Source organism: Monodon monoceros, unplaced genomic scaffold (genome assembly GCF_005190385.1).
Source record: "Monodon monoceros isolate NGI ecotype Baffin Bay Population unplaced genomic scaffold, NGI_Narwhal_1 Super_Scaffold_12, whole genome shotgun sequence".
Classification (NCBI taxonomy): Eukaryota; Metazoa; Chordata; class Mammalia; order Artiodactyla; family Monodontidae; genus Monodon; species Monodon monoceros.
Window position 1 is genome coordinate 156947165 of NW_021703768.1, and position 18755 is coordinate 156965919.

The 18755-nt window shown below is 53.1% G+C and overlaps 2 protein-coding genes across 2 annotated transcripts in view; one reads left to right on the forward strand and one right to left on the reverse strand.

Moving 5' to 3' along the window:
* TIMM13 (translocase of inner mitochondrial membrane 13) overlaps positions 1-8714 on the forward strand; it is a 22156-nt gene extending 13442 nt beyond the window's left edge. Inside the window, exon 3 of the mRNA XM_029218509.1 lies at positions 8584-8714. Within this exon, the coding sequence (XP_029074342.1) occupies positions 8584-8688 (105 nt within the window). The 3' untranslated portion in view covers positions 8689-8714. The remainder of the gene's footprint in view (positions 1-8583) is intronic.
* TMPRSS9 (transmembrane serine protease 9) overlaps positions 1-18755 on the reverse strand; it is a 56627-nt gene that overhangs the window by 2272 nt on the left and 35600 nt on the right. Inside the window, exons 8-16 of the mRNA XM_029218428.1 lie at positions 17326-17497; positions 11536-11810; positions 9742-9878; positions 8664-8982; positions 7159-7330; positions 6436-6707; positions 5743-5879; positions 2559-2955; positions 474-660 (exon numbers count right to left, since the gene is read on the reverse strand). Of these exons, the coding sequence (XP_029074261.1) occupies positions 474-660; positions 2559-2955; positions 5743-5879; positions 6436-6707; positions 7159-7330; positions 8664-8982; positions 9742-9878; positions 11536-11810; positions 17326-17497 (2068 nt within the window). The remainder of the gene's footprint in view (positions 1-473; positions 661-2558; positions 2956-5742; positions 5880-6435; positions 6708-7158; positions 7331-8663; positions 8983-9741; positions 9879-11535; positions 11811-17325; positions 17498-18755) is intronic.

Genomic DNA, 18755 nt, shown 5'->3' on the forward strand with positions numbered 1-18755 from the left:
GCCTGCCCACCCGCTGAGTTGCGGCTCTCCCGCCTGCCCACCCGCTGGGAGCTCGGCACCGCGAGGCGCGCATCCTGAGCTGCGTTCCTCCGTGGAGGGCAGGCCCCTGGCCTGGTCCTCCTACTGCGCACCCTGCCAGGAAGGGGACTCCCCACTGGGTGACCTTTAGGGTGGTGCCAGTCCGAGCAAGATGGCTAGGGATGGAGGTGTCCCGCTGGCCCGGAGACCCGGCCTGGGGCCACCCCGTTTGGTGGGGGTCGGGCACTGGACTTCGCCCCGCTGCCCTGTGTGGCCAGGGGAGGGCTGTGCGGAAGAGGGTACGGCCTGGGGCGGCGGGTGTCGGGAAAGGGCTGTGTAGGCAAAAGCGCAGAGGCGCCACATCCTGAGTTTTCGGGCTATGATTGGGTCCCGGTGAACCACGGACACGGGCCATTCGGGGCGGACACGGGCCATTCGGGGCGGGCGGGACTCACACGTCAAAGCAGTGCGCTGCCGACAGCAGCCACCTCTCGGCCACCAGCACGGCCCCGCAGCGGTGCTCCCGCCGCCGTAGCCACAGGCTCACCTGCCACGGCCACTCCCCGCGGCCCGCGGCGCTGCCGCCCACGATCCTGGTCAGCGCTGCTGCCGGCGCCAGGCCGCAGTCCTGGGTAGCGGCGCCTGGGAGCAGGGAGTGGGGTGGGGGACCCACCTCGGGGAAACGCCTTCCCCCAGGGACCCTGGGCCTGGCGCTTGGTCCTACAAACGAGCCTCTTCTGGGCTTTTCTCAGATAATGCATTTAAGTTTGGTTCCTGTAACCTCAGCCTTGGGGCCTCACCTCCCCAGCTGGGGGCCAGGCCAGCATCCCCTGTCGCTCCCCACTCCTCCCAGGCCTCTTTCAGGTCCCTAGGAGCCAAGTTCCCTGCTGCCCCAGGGCCTTTGCACACCCCAGCTGCTTCCCAGGAGGCCCTGCCTGGTCTCACCAGCTCCTGCACTGGCTGGTCTTCCTGGACGCCCTGTCAGGGGCTCTTTACCTGGGTCTAGTGACCCAGTGTCGTCCCTCCGTCCTGTGACAGACGCCCCTCCCCACCTGCAGCACAGGGTGCGCCCTCGGAACACAAGAGTAGGAAGACCAAACGGGTAGCTCCGAGGAGTGCTGCAGGGAGCGCCGTCAGCACCCGGGGCGGGGGCGCGCGCGTGCTCAGGTACACATCTGATAATTAATTCCCACAGGCTGTTTTCCAGCTCCACAGCCAGTGCCCCCTCCCCTGCCCTCCATGGTCGGGGAAGGCCCTCCTGCCCCCACACCGAACAATATGTGCCATGTCAGGAACCCTCCTCCACCTCCTGGCCCCCACGTTGAGAACTGTAGCTACTGGAAAAGGAAGAATCACCAGGCTGGAGGCCCGACCCAGAGACAGCCAGCTGCAGCGTTAACAAGAACCAGTATTTCTCCCAAGGACACGCTGCAGCCGTAAAGTATCAAAACGCCCCCTCCTCTGAGTATCCCTGCTGGACGGGCAGGGGCAGCGAGTTCCCCTTGCGCCTGGAGGATCTCAGTCACAGAGACTGTGCCCCGATTTCCAGCCCGGTCCAGCACCTCAGCTGAGGGGTCTCTGGACTCGACTTTCTTGTGGTACCCGGAGAGGCACGTGGTCTGCTTTGCTCTGAGCCGGTCAAACTCTGCTTCCTCTCAGCATCCCCTCCACCCCTCCGCCCCGGATCCCACAGCGCCTGCCTCTCCCTCTGTTTGGTGAGCCGCCCCTTGGTTCTTTGGCGTGCGCTGCCTTGCTGCAGCGAGCCCGTAACCCTGACTTTGTGGGTGCAGGTCTGTGTCTGGGGACTTGGGCTGACTGGGCCAGCCTCTGTGTGAATGTGGGGGGCAACGAAGGGCGGGGAACAGAAGCCGGGCCCCATTCTAAGCTTGGTGCCCGGGACACTGGACGGCATCTATCTGGGCCATAGGAAATTGCCTACATTAGATGGGGCTTTACTTTTGACCCAGAAATATGGCAGTCTCATATGGTTCTGATGAATATTTAATAAAAATGAACTCCACGTCTCAGACACAAGCTCAGGGCCATGTTCTCTGTCTCATTTGTCAGCCAGTTACTGCCCTGTCGTACCCCCCTCAGGCCTGTGGGACCAGCCGTTACGTGTGCATCTGCCCTGTCAGTGCCGGGTCCCTGCCGTCGGGGCCTACGATGGTCTGACTTGTGTCCCCTCCACAATTCGTAAGTGGAAGCCCCTGACCCCCAGAACCTCAGGATGGGACTTTTGGAGATGGGGCCTTTAAAGAGATGATTAAAGTAAAATGAGGTCCGGGTGGCCCTAATCCAGCATGACTGGTGTCCGTATAGTAAGAGGAGATTAGGACACAGACACCCACAGAGGGGAGACCACATGAGGATGCGGGGGGACGATGGCCGTCCTCACACCGAGGAGAGAGGCCTCAGAGGGTTCCAGCCCTGCCGACACCTCCATCTCCACCCCCCAGACTGGGACGCTGTCACAGCAGCCCTAGCAGGTGACACAGGACTCCCGCCACCCACCCACGTCACTCCATTTCTCTGGGTACCTGGTAGCTGGGAGCCCACAGTGGTCTCCGTGGCGTGTGGAGGTGGTGTCTGTCCCCTAGTGGTGGTGGTCATGGCGGTGGTGGTCCTGTTGGCAGGTTGGCTGGTCACCCTGCTGGTGGCCCACGGGGTGGGTCTGCTGGCCACGACCCCCAGGACCGTGAGGCCAGCCGTCGTCCTGGCAGGGTGACTGCTGGTGGGCGTCCTCGTGGTGGACGGCGGGGGCGTGGAGAGGGAGTGGGAGGACATGATGGCGAGGATCCAGCCCTTCAGCCGGGTGATGCGGGTGTACACGCCTGGCTTCTTGGCCTGAGCACAGCCGATGCCCCAGCTCACAATCCCCGCCAGATAGAACACGCCAGGCGTCTCCTCACAGGCCAGGGGTCCCCCAGAGTCACCCTGAAAAGGAAGGACAGAGGGCCGCTGACCATACCGGCACCCTCTCTGCAGAGGCACCGCCAGGTGCTCCCGTGCTGCCACGAGCGGGAGAAACTCCTCAGCAGAGCTGGACACGCACGGGACCTCAGCAGGACGGGCCTCACGCCCACGTGGGCCTGTGAGACCTTGTGTGACCTTGAGCAAGTCACCTCTCTCTGAGCCAGGATTGCTCTTACTTTTGCATTGGAAACAAAAGAAAACAGCAGAAAACCCTAAAGAAAAGAACTCTCCTGGGCAAGAATATACAATGGGAAAAAGAGTCTCTTCAGCAAGTGGTGTTGGGAAAGCAGGACAGCCGCATGTAGATCAGTGAAGTTAGAACACACCCTCATGCCATGCACAAAAATAAACTCAGAATGGCTTAAAGACTTAAATGTAAGCCGTGACACCATAAAACACCTAGGAGAGAGCATAGGCAAAACATTCACTGACGTAAATCGCGCCAATGTTTTCTTAGGTCAGTCTCCCAAGGCCAATAGAAATAAAAGCAAAAATAAACAAACGGGACCTAAGCAAACTTACAAGTTTTTGCACAGCAAAAGAAACCATAAAAAAAAGAAAAAGAAAAAGAAAAGACAAGCTACAGAATGGGAGAAAATACTTGCAAACGATGCAACCGACAAGGGCTTAATCTCCAAAATATACAAACACCTCATACAACTCAATAACAAAAAACCAAACAACCCAATCGAAAAACGGGCAGAAGATCTAAATAGACATTTCTCCAAAGAAGACATACAGGTGGCCAACAGGCACATGAAAAGATGCTCAACATCACTAATTATTACAGAAATGCAAATCGAAACTACAATGAGGTACCACCTCATGCTGGTCAGAATGGCCATCATTAAAAAGTCTACAAATAACAAATGCTGGAGAGGGTGTGGAGAAAAGGGAACCCTCCTACACTGTTGGTGGGAATGTAAGTTGGTGCAGCCACTGTGGAGAACAGTGTGGAGGTTCCTTAAAAAACTACAAGTAGGGACTTCCCTGGCGGTCCAGTGGTTAGGACTCCATGCTTCCACTACAGGGGGGCACGGGTTCAATCCTTGGTCGGGGAACTAAGATCCCGCATGCTGTGCGGCGCAGCCCCCAAAAAACTAAAAATAGAGTTGCCATATGATCCATCAATCTCACTCCTGGGCATATATCTGGAAAAGACAAAAAATTTAATTCAGGGCTTCCCTGGTGGCGCAGTGGTTGAGAGTCCGCCTGCCGATGCAGGGGACACGGGTTCGTGCCCCGGTCCGGGAAGATCCCACATGCCGCGGAGCGGCTGGGCCCGTGAGCCATGGCCGCTGAGCCTGCGCGTCTGGAGCCCGCGCTCCACAACGGGAGAGGCCACAACAGTGAGAGGCCCGCGTACCGCAAAAAAAAAAAAAAAAAAATTTAATTCAAAAAGATACATGCCCCCCAACATTCACAGCAGCACTATTTACAATAGCCAAGACATGGAAGCAACCTAAATGTCCATCAACAGATGAATGGACAAAGAAGATGTGGTACATTTATACAGTGGAATATTACTCAGCCATAAAAAAGAATGAAATAATGCCATTTGCAAAAACATGGATGGACCTAGAGATTACCATACTAAGCAAAGTAAGTCAGAAAGAGAACGACAAATACCATATGATATCACTTACATGTAGAATCTAAAATATGACACAAATTAACTTATTTGTGAAACAGAAACAGACTCACATAGAGAACAGACCTGTGGTTGCCAAAGGGGAAGGGGAGGGGGGAGGGTAAATTAGGAATTGGGGATTAACAGATACACACTACTATATATAAAATAGATAACAAGGCTTTACTGTATAGCACAAGGAACTACATTCAATATCTTGAAATAAACTAATGGAAAAGAATATATATATGTATATACATACAGACGTATAACTGAGTCACTTTGCTGTACACCAGAAACTAACACAACATTGTAAGTAAACTATACTTCAGTAAAATAAAAAAAAATTTAAAGCATGATGTGCTGTAGGTTTCCATTATATGTCTATCACAGGGTTAGAATTTTTTAATTTTTGAATTAGAAATGTTGTTAAAAACCATCAGATGCTTTTTTTCTGTGACTTTGACAATTATCCTGTTTCTCCCCTTCAGTGCACTAATGCAATGAATAGCACTAATGGATTGTCTTGTGTGGAGCCAAACTTTTTAGGACATCAACTCACTTTGGTTGTGATGTGTTTCCCTTATAACACATACTCTGCTGGCTTGAATTTGCTAATGTTTTATTAAGGGTTTTTTCATCTATGCTTCTAAGTAAGACTGGCCTATGCATTTACTTTTTAAAAAATTTTTTTTCTTTTTTTTTTTTTTTTTGCCATGTCACGCGGCTTGTGGGATCTTAGTTCCCCAACCAGGGATTGAACCCAGGCTACGGCAGTGAAAGCGCCAAGCCTAACCGCTGGACCACCAGGGAACTCCCTGAATTTCTTTACCTGTGTGTTTCTCTGGCCTTGATACATGGTTCAGCTAGCTTCTTTTTATGTTCTGGCGCTGATTTGTTTCCCCTTAAAAATGGGTCAGCCACGTGTCAAGTGTGACAGGGTGGTCATATACGTACTCATGTATGATTAGCTTTTCTTCAGTTAACATATACGAGACAGCTTTTAAAATCAGTGTGTATATATTTTGTGTAGATCTACCACGTACTTTGAAACTGCTGTCTCATCTTCTGTTTGGACGTATCACGATCTCTCTAAACCGGGTCCCTCCTGGACTCACCTGGCAGGAGTCAACCTTGCCCTCCAGGAACCCCGCACAGATCATCCTGTCCGTGAGCGAGAAGTTGTAGAGGGCGCTGCATGCCTTCTGGTCTATGATGCCCACGGATGCCCGCTGCAGGAGGTCAGGCTTGGTGGCTGCCAGGACAAGGAGACCACCCCCGAGGGCCACTTACACAGGGACCACTGTTCAGTAGCCGGCTTCACTCTGACCACAACCCCAGAGGGAGGTGCCATCCCCGTCCTACAGGTCAAGGCCCAGAGGCCCACGGCCTTGCAGGGATGTAAAGTCACACAGTGAGAAGGAGGCGGGTCCCACCCTAGAATCTCACCACTGTCCCTGAGCGGATTCCCTAGCACCTTGGGTGACCTGCAAGGGGGCTACTCTGAGGTCTCAAAGGGAAGCACAAGGGTCCCCAAACTTTTTCCATAAGGGGCCACAGAGTAAATATGTTCTGCTTTACAGGCCAGACAGCCTGTTGGGACCACTCAGCTCTGCTTTTGTAGCAGGAAAGCCGCCCGGGGCTATCAGTGAGTGAGTGGGCGCGGCTGCGTGCCAGTAAAACTTTATTTATGAAAAGCAGCCGCACTGGGCCCATGGGCCGGAGTTTGCGACCCTGAGTTAGTGGAGAGGTGAGTGGTCTGCGGGCGGTGGGACCAGAGCCCCGGGCGGGGGTGGGGGGCGGAGGCTCACCGTTTCCCTCCTGCGTGTTGCCCCATCCAGAGATCACGCACTTGCGGCCCACGGGGAACTTCTGGATGGCCAGGGGCAGGCAGACAGGCTGCACGTACTTGTTGAAGACCAGGGGCCTGGCCAGCTCCAGCACGGCCACGTCGAAGTCCAGGATGCTGGGATTGTACTGGGGGTGCAGCACCGCCCGCCTGAGCCCCATCTTCACGGGGCTCCCGCCGACGCCCGAGAGGGACGCGGTGCCCAGGTGGGCCCGCACCAGCTCCACCTTTGTGCTGCCGGGAAGGGGCCGATCAGACTCCCTGCCGCCCCCCGGGCACCGGGCAGAGCTGCGGGACCCAGGCCCCGGGGAGGGCACCACGAGACCGTGGGCAAGGCAGGGAGCCCCCCCGGGCCTCATTTCCTTCTGGGACAAGAAGGCATGAGAGACCCCCACGGCTTTGTGACAATCAGAGGTCAATGCCACCTGCCCTTGAGTGGAGGGGAGGAGCCTGCCCCCCAACTCGGCCCCTCTGTGTCCCTCACAGACCAGCTCGACAGGATCCTCCCAGAAGCCACTCCCCAGAGCCCCCTACTTCTTCACGCTGCCCCCCATCCGCCCCCTACCCCGCACCCCGCAGCTGGACGTGACCCTGGCCACGTGCTGGGTCCTAAGTGGTCTCTGCGCGCACGGGGATTTGATGGTGGGGGGGCCCGGTGATGACGGGGGAGCCGAGGGGGCCTTACTGGTTGAAGCAGTGGGCGGCAGACAGCAGCCAGCGGTCCCCCACCACGGTGGCTCCACAGAAGTGCCGGGAACCCTCCTTCAGGCTGACTTGCCAGGGCACCTCCCCGGAGGCGGCCCCGAACCCGCCCACGATCCGGGTGGGCTTCTCCAGCGCCGGCCTGGCCCCGCACTCTGCGGGGACGAGACAGGAGGGCCCGCGCATCTCAGCCCGCTCGGCGGGCGGCGGGACCACCCTGGTTCCAGAGGGGCCTCGGGACACGGGGCACAGCCTCCGGGCTCTGGCTGGGCCAGGGCACAATCATCCCGTCACACACATGAAGAAATCGAGGCTTAAAGGAGCCCTAAGGTCTCAAGTACAAGTACGCAGCCCAGCTGGGGGGATATGGGCGAAAAAGAAGATAAAATCACAGCAGCCCTGTCCCCACCAGTGAAAATCACAGCAGCCCTGTCCCCACCAGTGTCAGCACGGCAGACACAGGCCACAGCCCAGGCGGCTCTGGACAAAGGCAGAGTCGGGTTGTTACGGGCTTGGGGGCAGGGTGGGTGCAGGCGACTTTAAATGAGGCACAGTTAAAGAACTACACTCCAATAAAAAATTTTTCAAAAAATAATAAAATAAGCAGAAAAAAATGAAAAGAAGTTAATTTGATACTCATTTCCATAGGCAAAAACAATATAATATCAAAATTTTTTCATTTTTGTTACATATAACTTTTTCTATATTATGTGTTGTGCGGTTTATTTGATTGTATGCACGTGTGTGTACCCCTGTGTATGTGTGTCTTTAGCAATATATCTTTGGCCAGGTACACAGTACTTTGGAAAACTGGTATGTACTCAACATAAATCATGTATTCTTTCTAATGGGAGTGTACTTTACTATTCTTTCCTACTCTTTATTTTTCAATATTTAATAAAGATGGGAAGCACATCTTAATTGACTTTGTATACCACTGTCTGTCAGAGTTTCACGTTATTAATTACAGTACAAATCTTGAATTGTTAAATGATTGAGTAGGAGCAACCAAGAATAAAGGAGATTTTTGTGTTAAAAACAAAAAACAAAAAAAGAGGCAGAGTTTCGACTGGCTTTGAGCCTCGCAGGTCTGTGAGACCACAAAGGCGGATCAGGGTCAGATCCGGGCAGTGACTGAACCTGGGTCCTCGGAAACCACAAAGTCGAGACAGGTGGAGAAGTTGTGTGCTTCGTGTGGGTGCTCGTGTCTGCGGTGACCCCAGGTCAGTCGCTCTCCCACCCTGGCCCCATCGTCACGGTCACTGGCCTCTTGCTGACCCTTCGGGATATTCTGAGTACACCCTCCTCCAGGCCAGCAGTAGGTGTCATCAGGCAGTAAATGTGAAAATAGCCTTTGCCTGGGCATTTGACAGACATCACTAATCAATCACCTATCTCTTCCCCACAGACAGCTTCGGAAAGCCAGTACCAATCCACCCAACCCCGCACGGAGCAGACACCCGCTTCTGCTGTCTCCCCAGAAAGTACCTTGTGGCTTAGATGCAGTGGCTGAGTCGAGAGGCACGGCGCTGGGGGCCAGCGTGGGCCTGGTGGGTGTGTTGACCACCGGGCTCTGTGGGCTGGTGGGCCAGGCGGTGCTGGGGATGGCCGGGGCAGGAGCCGCCGTGGGGGCCAGAGGCTTGCTTGCAGCGGCAATGGCCTCCAGGATCCAGTCACGCAGCCTGGTCACTCGGGCGTACACCCCCGGACGCCGGGCTTCTGCACAGCCGATTCCCCAGCTCACGATGCCGGCCAGGAAGAACCTTCCGGAGGGCTCCTCGCAGACCAGGGGGCCCCCCGAGTCGCCCTGGGAGACAAAGGCACACCCTCAGGAGGGGTCGGGGCTCCGTGGCTGCAGCCGGTCCCAATCCCAGAGCCACAGGGTCAGAGAAGGAGCCCTGGTTGGGGGCCTTCTCCCCACGCGCTCACGAAGCACATGTGGGCTGATACCTCACATCTCGGAACCTCAGTCTCCTCTTCTAAAAAAATAAAATAGGACAGTTGGACTATGAGATCTCTAAGACCTCTTTCAGTTCTACCACTGGCAGTTAAAAACCCAACCCAAATAAGCAATATCCCCTCCTCTCCTTAGCCCAGCAGACCCTGGGTAATGTCACCAGTGGCTTAGGAACCTCCAGTCATCATGCGGCGTCCTCCTGCAGGGCCGCATCTGCCCTCACTCATCCTGTCTTGCTATCCTTTGCCTTCTCACACCCAGCTCACCGCGACTCTTTCATCCTTAAACACAAGTTCTCTCTTACTATTTCCCGCCATTTTCTCCAGCTTCTGGCTCTGATGTGGCACCCTGAGCGCATGTAGCAGCCGCTCCCCACCCACCAGGCCTTAGAAAGGAGAGCAAAGATATAAACTAAAAAGAAAAAGGAAATCCACAGCCATGTGACAAACCAAGCAGAGGAAATCTTGGTGGTGGACCAGCAACAGAAGACTCCCCCTTCCGGGGAGAGGGGAACCTCGGGCGGAAACCTGGGGGCCTTTCCCAGCCACCTCAGGGGCTGGCAAGGCGTCGTCTGGGGCCTCTGGCTTCTTTCCCAGGCACCGGGCTCACCTGGCAGGAATCCACCTTCCCATCCAGGTAGCCGGCACACAGCATCCTGTCGGTGAGCGAGTGGCCATACAGGCTGGCGCACAGGGCCTGGTCCAGCAGCTCCACGGTGGCTTTCTGCAGCATCTCCGGCTTGACCACTGCCCAGCATGGGGAGAGACAAGCAGGGTGAGCACTCCAGGACCCTGGCAGCCACCCCGAGCCAGGAGGCTGAGCTTCTGTTTCCCCAGCTGCGGTGGAGCTGCTGCAGCCCCAGATCAGAAATGAGCCAGGTCCATCAATGCCCACTGACCACCCTCTCGGCCTGGACAGCTAAGTGGCATCAAAGTTAATGCCCCAAGACTAGGCTCCTCCCCTCCCCTCCCCAAACCTGCCCGCCCTGAGCTCCCCCTTACCTGCTGGAATCTTTTCTTAGTCCAGCCGTAGCCCCATCTTGGCTAAACATTAAATCAGATTACGTAACCTTTTCCTCAAATGCTCCAGGGTGTCCCCCCACACACACCCGCCCAGCTCAATCCAAATACCCAAGCTTGGACCACCTACCCTGGCACCCCAGGCCCTTTGCACATGCCGTTCTGGCTGCCTAGAATGCTTGTCCCTGCAGAATCTGTCCGCCTTCCTCCTGTCATCTCCTATTTTAAATTGCAGCCCCCACCCAACCCCTGCCTTACTTTTCTCCATTCTGTACATCACCATTTGCCACTTATCTTGTTCATTATCTACTGCCCCCTGGAATTGTTCTGTCTGGGTATGGTAGCCACTACCCACATGAGGCTATTTAAATGCAGATGGAAATTCATTACAATGAAGTGAAATGTAAAACTCAGTTTCTTGGTAGCGCTAGCCCGTGTCATAGGGCTGCTGGCCCCCGTTGTGGATGGCACAGATGTGGCTTGTGTCCACCACTGAGGGAAGTTTTATTGGGAGGCGCTGGTCTGGACTGGGGGCTCCATGTGAACAGGGGTTCCTGTCTCATTTGCTTCCTGCCCAGTCCCTGGAGTAGGAAGCCTGGTCTTAGCTGAAGTGTAACCATCTCAGGCCCTTTCCTAAAGCTGTCCCCGCCCCCAACTCATTTTTCCTACTGGTTTCCTTCCCAGCATTTATCACCATCAGGTTACAGTCGATATGAGGCAGTTCTGTTCTATAAAATTACCCAAACACTGAATCAGTGAACACTGCCCCACTGCTCTGGGGGTTACACGGGGTCAGGTTCCTGAGAGCCTCTGGTCACAGCTGATCCATACGTACATAACCTCATGATGGTACGTGTGTTTCTGCTTAAAGACACTTCACTTAACATACATTGTTGATTCGTTAACACTGAGCTCACAGCCCACAGCGCTGTAACTCTTGCCTGAACGAAGCTCATCTAACACACGTACTTTCTGCCCATGAGGCACATCCCAGCCCTCCTGCACTTAGGACGCTAGCCAGCACTTCAGCTCTACGCTTGGGGCCTGTTTAGATTTTGTGAAACCTGCCACAAAAAGCACAAAAATGCAGGATAAAAAAGTGGCAGTAAATAGACCACGAAAAGGACACTGGTTTCCAGTCTGAGCTGAACCAAGAGGCAGGGTATTGCCCAGCTCCACCTCAGCTGGGAACGACTCAAATTGCACATCAGGGAACAATCACAGATTCCCCCCACGAGTATCCACTTGGGGAGACAAATGAATTTTAGCGAGTAGGCGAATTTGCAAATACAGAATCCGCGGCTAATGAGGCCGGACTGTGTGTTTCTTGCTTGGCTGGGCTTTGCTGGCTGCCTGGAGAGGCTGCGGGCGGTATGGTGCTTACGGAAGTCCTCCTTGAGGTAGCCCCAGCCCGAGATCAGACACTTCTTCCGGGGCGGGAAGACGTGCACGGCGGCTGGGAGGCACACGGGCTGCACATGCCTGCTGAAGGGCAGGGGGCCACCCAGCTCGAGCACCGCCACGTCGAAGTCGGCCGTGTCAGAGTTGTAGAAGGGGTGCGTGATGATCCGGGCCACTCGGGCCCGCACCGTGCTGGCCTCCGAGCCGCTGAGGTAGGTGCTGCCCGCGTAAGCCACCCACTCGGTGGGGTCTTGGAATCTGCAGGGCAGACAAATCCCCGCTTAGAGGCCCACTGAGGATGGGGCCGGAGGGTGAGGCACTCACCCAGCGAGCAAGTGTTAAGGAGGCGCCCCAAAACTCAGCCATCGAGACTAATAACGATATTTTCGGACCTCCCTGGTTTCGCAGTGGTTAAGAATCTGCCTGCCAATGCAGGGGACACGGGTTCGAGCCCTGGGCCGGGAAGATCCCACGTGCCGCGGAGCAACTAAGCCCGTGCGCCACAACTACTGAAACCTGCGCGCCTAGAGCCCGTGCTCTGCAACAAGAGAAGCCACCACGCTGAGAAGCCACGCACCACAATGAAGAGTAGCCCCTGCTCGCCGCAACTAGAGAAAGCCTGAGCGCAGCAACAAAGACCCAATGCAGCAAATAAGAATACTAATATTTTCATGTAACATTGTCAAAAATCAGAATGATTGCAAAAAAAAACAAAAACAAAAACAAAACATGGTGCACGAATTATCAGTATTTTAAACAAAGACAGGATCCAACACGGCTGGGATTAGGGTGAGGCGAGTGAGGCCTTGAATATGGACTGGCTACTAGATAACGTTGTGTGGCTGTTTTTAATTTTCTTGGGTGTGATAGTGGTACGTGGGTATGTGACAGACTCTTTTGTCTATGTGCACAAATGCATGCGGGAGATTCGGAGGCCATGTGTCATGATGTTTTCTACTTAATTTCAAATGGTTTGGCAAAGATATATATGTATGAATGTGTGTGTGAATAATTACAGATGCAGATAGATGGAGAGAGTGGGAGAAAAAACGAATACAGTGAAATAGTAATAACTTTTGAAATCAGATACTGGCATATGGGTGTTTGTCCTATTTTTTCATCTTTTCTACTTAAATATATTCATAATAAAATATTAAGAGAAACGAAATTTAAAACGATGAAAAAGCAACTCTTCTTGCCCTGAATGTCACTGCTTATGTGACCTGTGTCCACCAGACCGTCATTTCCTGGGGCAGGTTTCCCTGGAATTCCCAGCAAGCTGTTCCATTAGTGACCCTGGGGCAATTCGTAGGTAATGGTTTCCCAGGGGAACCCATGCTTCCTATTGCCCTGTCCTGTCCCCGAGGACTCCTCAGATGGAAATAACCAAATAGCAATGCCTGGCACTGCCAGAGGCTTCCAGAACCTTCTCCCACCTTTGGTGAGCTCCATTCTGATTGGCCACTCTCAATGGTAAAGATTCTGGCCATCCTGAACAACAAAAAAAAACCAATTCAAAACTGGGCAAAGGGACTTCCCTGGTGGCGCAGTGGTTAAGAATCCGCCTGCCAATGCAGGGGACAGGGGTTCGAGCCCTGGTCCAGGAAGATCCCACATGCCGCGGAGCAACTAAGCCCGTGTGCCACAACTACTGAAGCCTGCGTGCTCTAGGGCCTGCGTGCCGCGACTACTGAGCCCGCGTGCTGCAACTACTGAAGGCCACACGCCTAGAACTTGTGCTCCGTAACAAGAGAAGCCACTGCAATGAGAAGCCTGCGCACTGCAACAAAGAGTAGCCCCCGCTCGCCACAACTAGAGAAAGCCTGCACACAGCAACGAAGACACAACACAGCCAAACAAACAAAAAAAGTGGGCATTGCTCCCAAGAAGATGGAGCAATGTCACACAAATGTCACACAAATGGCCAATAAGCACATGAAAAGACGCTCAACATCACTAATCATTAGGGAAACGCAAATCAAAGCCACAGTGAGACATTACTGCACACCCATTAGGATGGCTATTATTAAAAACAAACAAAGTGACAAGTAATGGCCAGGATGTGGAGAGACTGGGAGATCGGCCAAGATGGCAGAGTAGAAAGACCCTGAGCTCACCTCCTCTCAGGAGCACACCCAAATTACAACTACCTGCAGAACCACCATCGATGAAAAAGACTGGAACCTACCAGAAAAGATCTTCTCCAACCGAAGACAGAGAGAAGGAACCGCAACAAAATGAGAAGGAAGGGCGGACTCACGATATGATCAAACCCCGTGGCCCCTGGTGGGGGACCCATGGACTGGAGGAGAATCATGCTGCAGAGGTTCTCCCACAGGAGCGAGAGTTCTGAGCCCCACGTCAGGCTCCCCAGCCTGGGGGTCCAGCACCAGGAAGAGGGTCCCCCAGAGCATTGGGCTTCGGAGGCCCACAGAACTAGTCACAGGAGCCCCACAGGACTGGGGGAAATAGAGGCTTCACTCCTAAAGGACACACAGAGAATCCCACGTGCACTGGGACCCGGGGCAGAAGTAGTCATCTGATAGAAGCCTGGACCAAACCTACCTGCTGGTCTCGGAGGGTCTCCTGGGGAGGCAAGGCGCGGGCGGCCATGGGTCGCCCTGGGGACGTAATGTTGGCGGCCGCCATCTTGGTTCTTTAGTGCGGAGACCCGGGCCCCCCCACCCAATAGACCACAGGTGCTAGTGCTGGGACGCCCCAGGCCAATCAACTAACTGGGCGGAGGCACAGCCCCACCCATCAGCAGACAGGCTGCCTTAGACCCCCCCCTGAGCCCACAGCTGCCCCTAGACACAGCCCTGCCCACCAGAGGGCCAAGACCCAGCTCTGCCCACCAGTGGGTGGACACCAGATGCAAGAAAACCATGATCCCGCACTGAAGGCCAGACCCTAGCCCTGCCCACCAGTAAGCCAAGGCCACCTCTGGGACGCTCCAGAACCCATACCCAACTGTAGCCGAAACCTGCCCCCCCCACCACCACCAGTGCTCTGAAACGAGCTCTGGGATCCCTGGGCCCTGCAGGCAGACCCCAGGAAGCAGCTCTGCCTGCCAGGAGTAGGGCACTAACCCCAGGGTCTGGCTCCACCTGCCAGTGGCTGGGCAACAGCCCCAGAGTCTGCAGGACCCAGACTCTGCCCACCAGTGAGCCAGCACTAGCCCCAGGCTCCCTAGGATCCCACAACCCGCTACCTCGTGACCAAGCCCCGCTAAACCGCAGCCAGCAGCATCCACATAAGACGGGGCCTGGCAGCCAACCAAGCCTAGCAGACCACCCACATAGTCAGCCTGCGACAACAGAAGGACCCACGCAGCCAACCCCTAGAGCATGTAGCTTGGGTGATGAGCGGGGAGTGCACTGCGGGGATGCATAGGACGTGTCCTCCAGAGGCCACTTCTCCAAGGTTGAGAGACATAACGAACCTACCATACACATGAAAATACAAACAGCAACTCAGACAAAATGAGGTGACAGAGGAACGTGTTCCAGACAAAGGAACAAGATAAACCCCCAGAAGAAGATCTAAGTGAGGGAGAGATAGGCAACCTACCTGAGAGAGAGTTCAGGGTAGTGACCGTAAAGATGATCATAGAACTCAGGAGAGGAGCAGATGCACGGAGTAAGAAGTGAGACATTTTAAACAAAGAGAAAATATAAAGAACAACCAAACAGAGATGAAGAATACAACAACTGAAATGAAACATACAGTAGAAGGAATCAAAAGGAGACTAAACGAGGCAGAAGAACAGATCGGTGAGCTGGAAGACAGAGTAGTGGAAATCACTGCCCCCAAAAGAAAAAAGAAAAGAAGAATGAAAAGGAATGAGGACAGTTTAACAGACACTAGGACAACATCAATCATGCTAATATTCACATTATAGGGGTCCCAGAAGGAGAAGACAGAGAGAAAGGGCCTGAGAAAATATTTGAAGAGATAACAGCTGAAGACCTCCCTAACTTGGGAAAGGAAACAGCCAGCCAAGTCCAGGAAGCACAGAGGGTCCCATACGGGATTAACCCAAATAGTAACAAACCAAGACACATCATAATCAAAAAGACAAAAATTAGAGAGAGAATATTAAAAGCAGCAAGGGAGAAGCAACAAATAACATACAAGGGAATCCCCATACAGTTATCAGATGATTTTTCAGCAAAAACTCTGCAGGCCAGAAGGGAGTGGCAGGATGTATTTAAAGTGATGAAAGGGAAAAGCCTACAACCAAGAATACTCTACCCAGCAAGGCTCTCATTCAGATTTTTTTTTTTTGCGGTACGCGGGCCTCTCACTGTTGTGGCCTCTCCCGTTGCGGAGCACAGGCTCCAGACGCGCAGGCTCAGCGGCCATGGCTTACAGGCCCAGCCACTCCGCGGCATGTGGGATCTTCCCGGACCGGGGCACGAACCCGTGTGCCCCCGCATCGGCAGGCGGACTCTCAACCACTGCGCCACCAGGGAAGCCCCATCTCATTCAGATTTGATGGAGAGATCAAAAGCTTTACAGACAAGCAAAAGCTAAAAGAACTCAGCACCACCAAACCAGCTTTACAATAAATGTCAAAGGAACTTCTCAAGGATGTGGAGAAATTGGAACCCTTGTGCACTGCTGGTGGGAATGGAAAATGGGGCAGCTGCTGTGGAAAACGGGATGGTGTTTCCTCAAAAGGGTAAACACAGAATCACCATATGACCCAGCAGTTCCACCTCTGAGTTTATACCCAAAGCAATTGAAAGTAGTGACTCAGATACTTGCACACCCATGTTCACAGCAGCATTATTCACAACAGCCAAAAGGTGGACGCAACCCAAGTGTCCGTCGATGGATGAAAGAATAAACACACTTCCATCCACACACTGGAATATTATTTGGCCATGAAAGGGAAAGAAGCAGTGACACACACTACAACGTAGATGAACCTTGAAAACAGGTTAAGTGAAATTTCAGTCACAAAAGGACAAGTACTGTCTGATTCGACTCACAGGAGGTCCCTGGGGGAGTCAGATCCACAGAGACAGGAAGTAGATGGTGGGGCCAGGGGCTGGGGGAGGGGCTGGGGAGTCAGGGTTTAAAAGGGATAGAGTTTCAGTTTGGGAGGATGAGCAAGTTCTGGAGATGATGTTGGGGATGGTTGCCCAACAATGTGAGTGTGCCTAATGCCAACGAGCTGTGCACTTAAAAATGGTAAATTTATGTTATATATATTTTGCCACAATTTAAAAAAATTAATGCATTCAGGTTTAACAAAAAGAAAAGAGAGGGAGGGACTTCCCTGGTGGTCCAGTGGTTAAGAATCTGCCTTCCAATGCAGGGGACATGGGTTCAATCCCTGGTCAGGGAACTAAGATCCCACATGCCACGGGGCAACTAAACCCACGCGCCACATCTAGAGAGCCCGCACGCCGCAACGAAGAGCCCGCGCTCCGCAACAAAAGTTCCCACGTGCCGCAACTAAGACCCGACACAGCCAAATAAATAAATAAATAAATAAATATCTTTTAAAAAGGAGAGGGAAGGAAGGAGGGAGGGAGGGAGGGAGGGAGGGAGGGAGGGAGGGAGGGAGGAAGGAAGGAAGGAAGGAAGGAAGGAAGGAAGGAAGGAAGGAAGGAAGGAAGGAAGGAAGGAAGGAAGGAAGGAAGGAAGGAAATAAGTTCCAAGGGGCTCTGAAGACACCCAGGAAAGGTGGCATTCCCAGAGTGGAAGGTAGGTGGGATACAGGGGTGGGGTGGGCTCTGAGCCCTCAGGGACGTGCACTCACTCATTGAAGCAGTGGGCAGCAGACACGAGCCACCTGGCGCCAATGACGGCGGCCCCACAGAAGTGTTCGTTGTTTTCTCGGAGGCTGACTTGCCAAGGGAACTCCCCCGGGGATGCCTCCACACCGCCCACAATCCTGCCGGCTGTCCTCCAGCCAGGCTGCAATCCACAGTCTGCAAGACAGAGATCACTATCCAGGACCCCCAAGAAGGCAGGAGTGTGGCCACGTTCCTGGCACGTCTGTCTGCAGTCTGTTGTCCCCATGGCCCCCGCATTCAAAGAATGCCAAAGATGCCAGCAAACCACCAGAAGCCGGGAGACCACATGGAACAGATCCTCCCTCACGGCCTCAGAAGGAACCGACCCTGCGGACACCTTGATCTCGGACTTCTAGCCTCCAGAGCTGGGAGAGGATACATTTCTGTTGTTTAATTCGCTCAGCCTGAGGTCCTGTGATTCAGCAGCTCTAGGACAATCATATCCTAAAGTTAGCTATATGGATGCTACGTACCTATGTGACCAACCCCCAACACAAACCCTGGACACCAAGCCTTGGGTGAGCTCCCCTGGTTGGAAGTACTTTGAGTGTGTTGTCACATATGGTGCTGGGAGAATGAGTTAAGCGCTGTCCACATGACGCCACTGGGAGAGGATAACTGGAAGCTTGCTTGAGCTCGGTCTCTCCTGGACTTTGCACCTTTTGCTTTGCTGACTTTCATCTGTATCTTTTCACTGTAATAAGCCATAACTACGCATATAACAGCTTTACTGAGTTCTGTGACTCCTTCTCGTGAATCACTGAATCTGAAGGAGTCTTGGGGATCCCCCGACCACACCTGCCAATTTCAGTCAACCTCTATATCATCCTCCACAGCCAGGTACCAGACGCTATGAATGTCTCCCTCACCATGTATTTTGCAAGTTTCAAAATCTTTATATGTCCATCTTTTCATAGGATGCCGTGTCTCTCTGTTTATTTAGTCTGCTTTTATGTCCTTCAGCAATGGTTTGTAATTCTAGATAATTATTATTATATACAGGACACAAGTTTATTTTATTTTGTGTTGCTATTAATCAAGACTATGATCTTTTCCATTATATCTTCTAACCTGTTATTAATTGTATAAAGCAAAACAAGAGCTTCCTTTATGTGTATTTATCTTATCTTCCCCTTATTGTTGAACTGTCTTATTTTTCTGATATCCTTTCAGTTAATTTATTGATTCATTTAGAGAATCAAATTCAAATTATGATAGTTTTCCTTCTTCCTTTCCAACATTTAAACCACTGTTCTCACCTTACTGCATGGGCTAGCATTGCTAGAAAAATGTTGACTACTCTTACAGCATTTCAATTGTAATTTTCCCTTGCTCAAATCCTTTTGGTGACTCCCCACTACCTAGAGGACAGACCCCCAGTTCCTGGCATTCA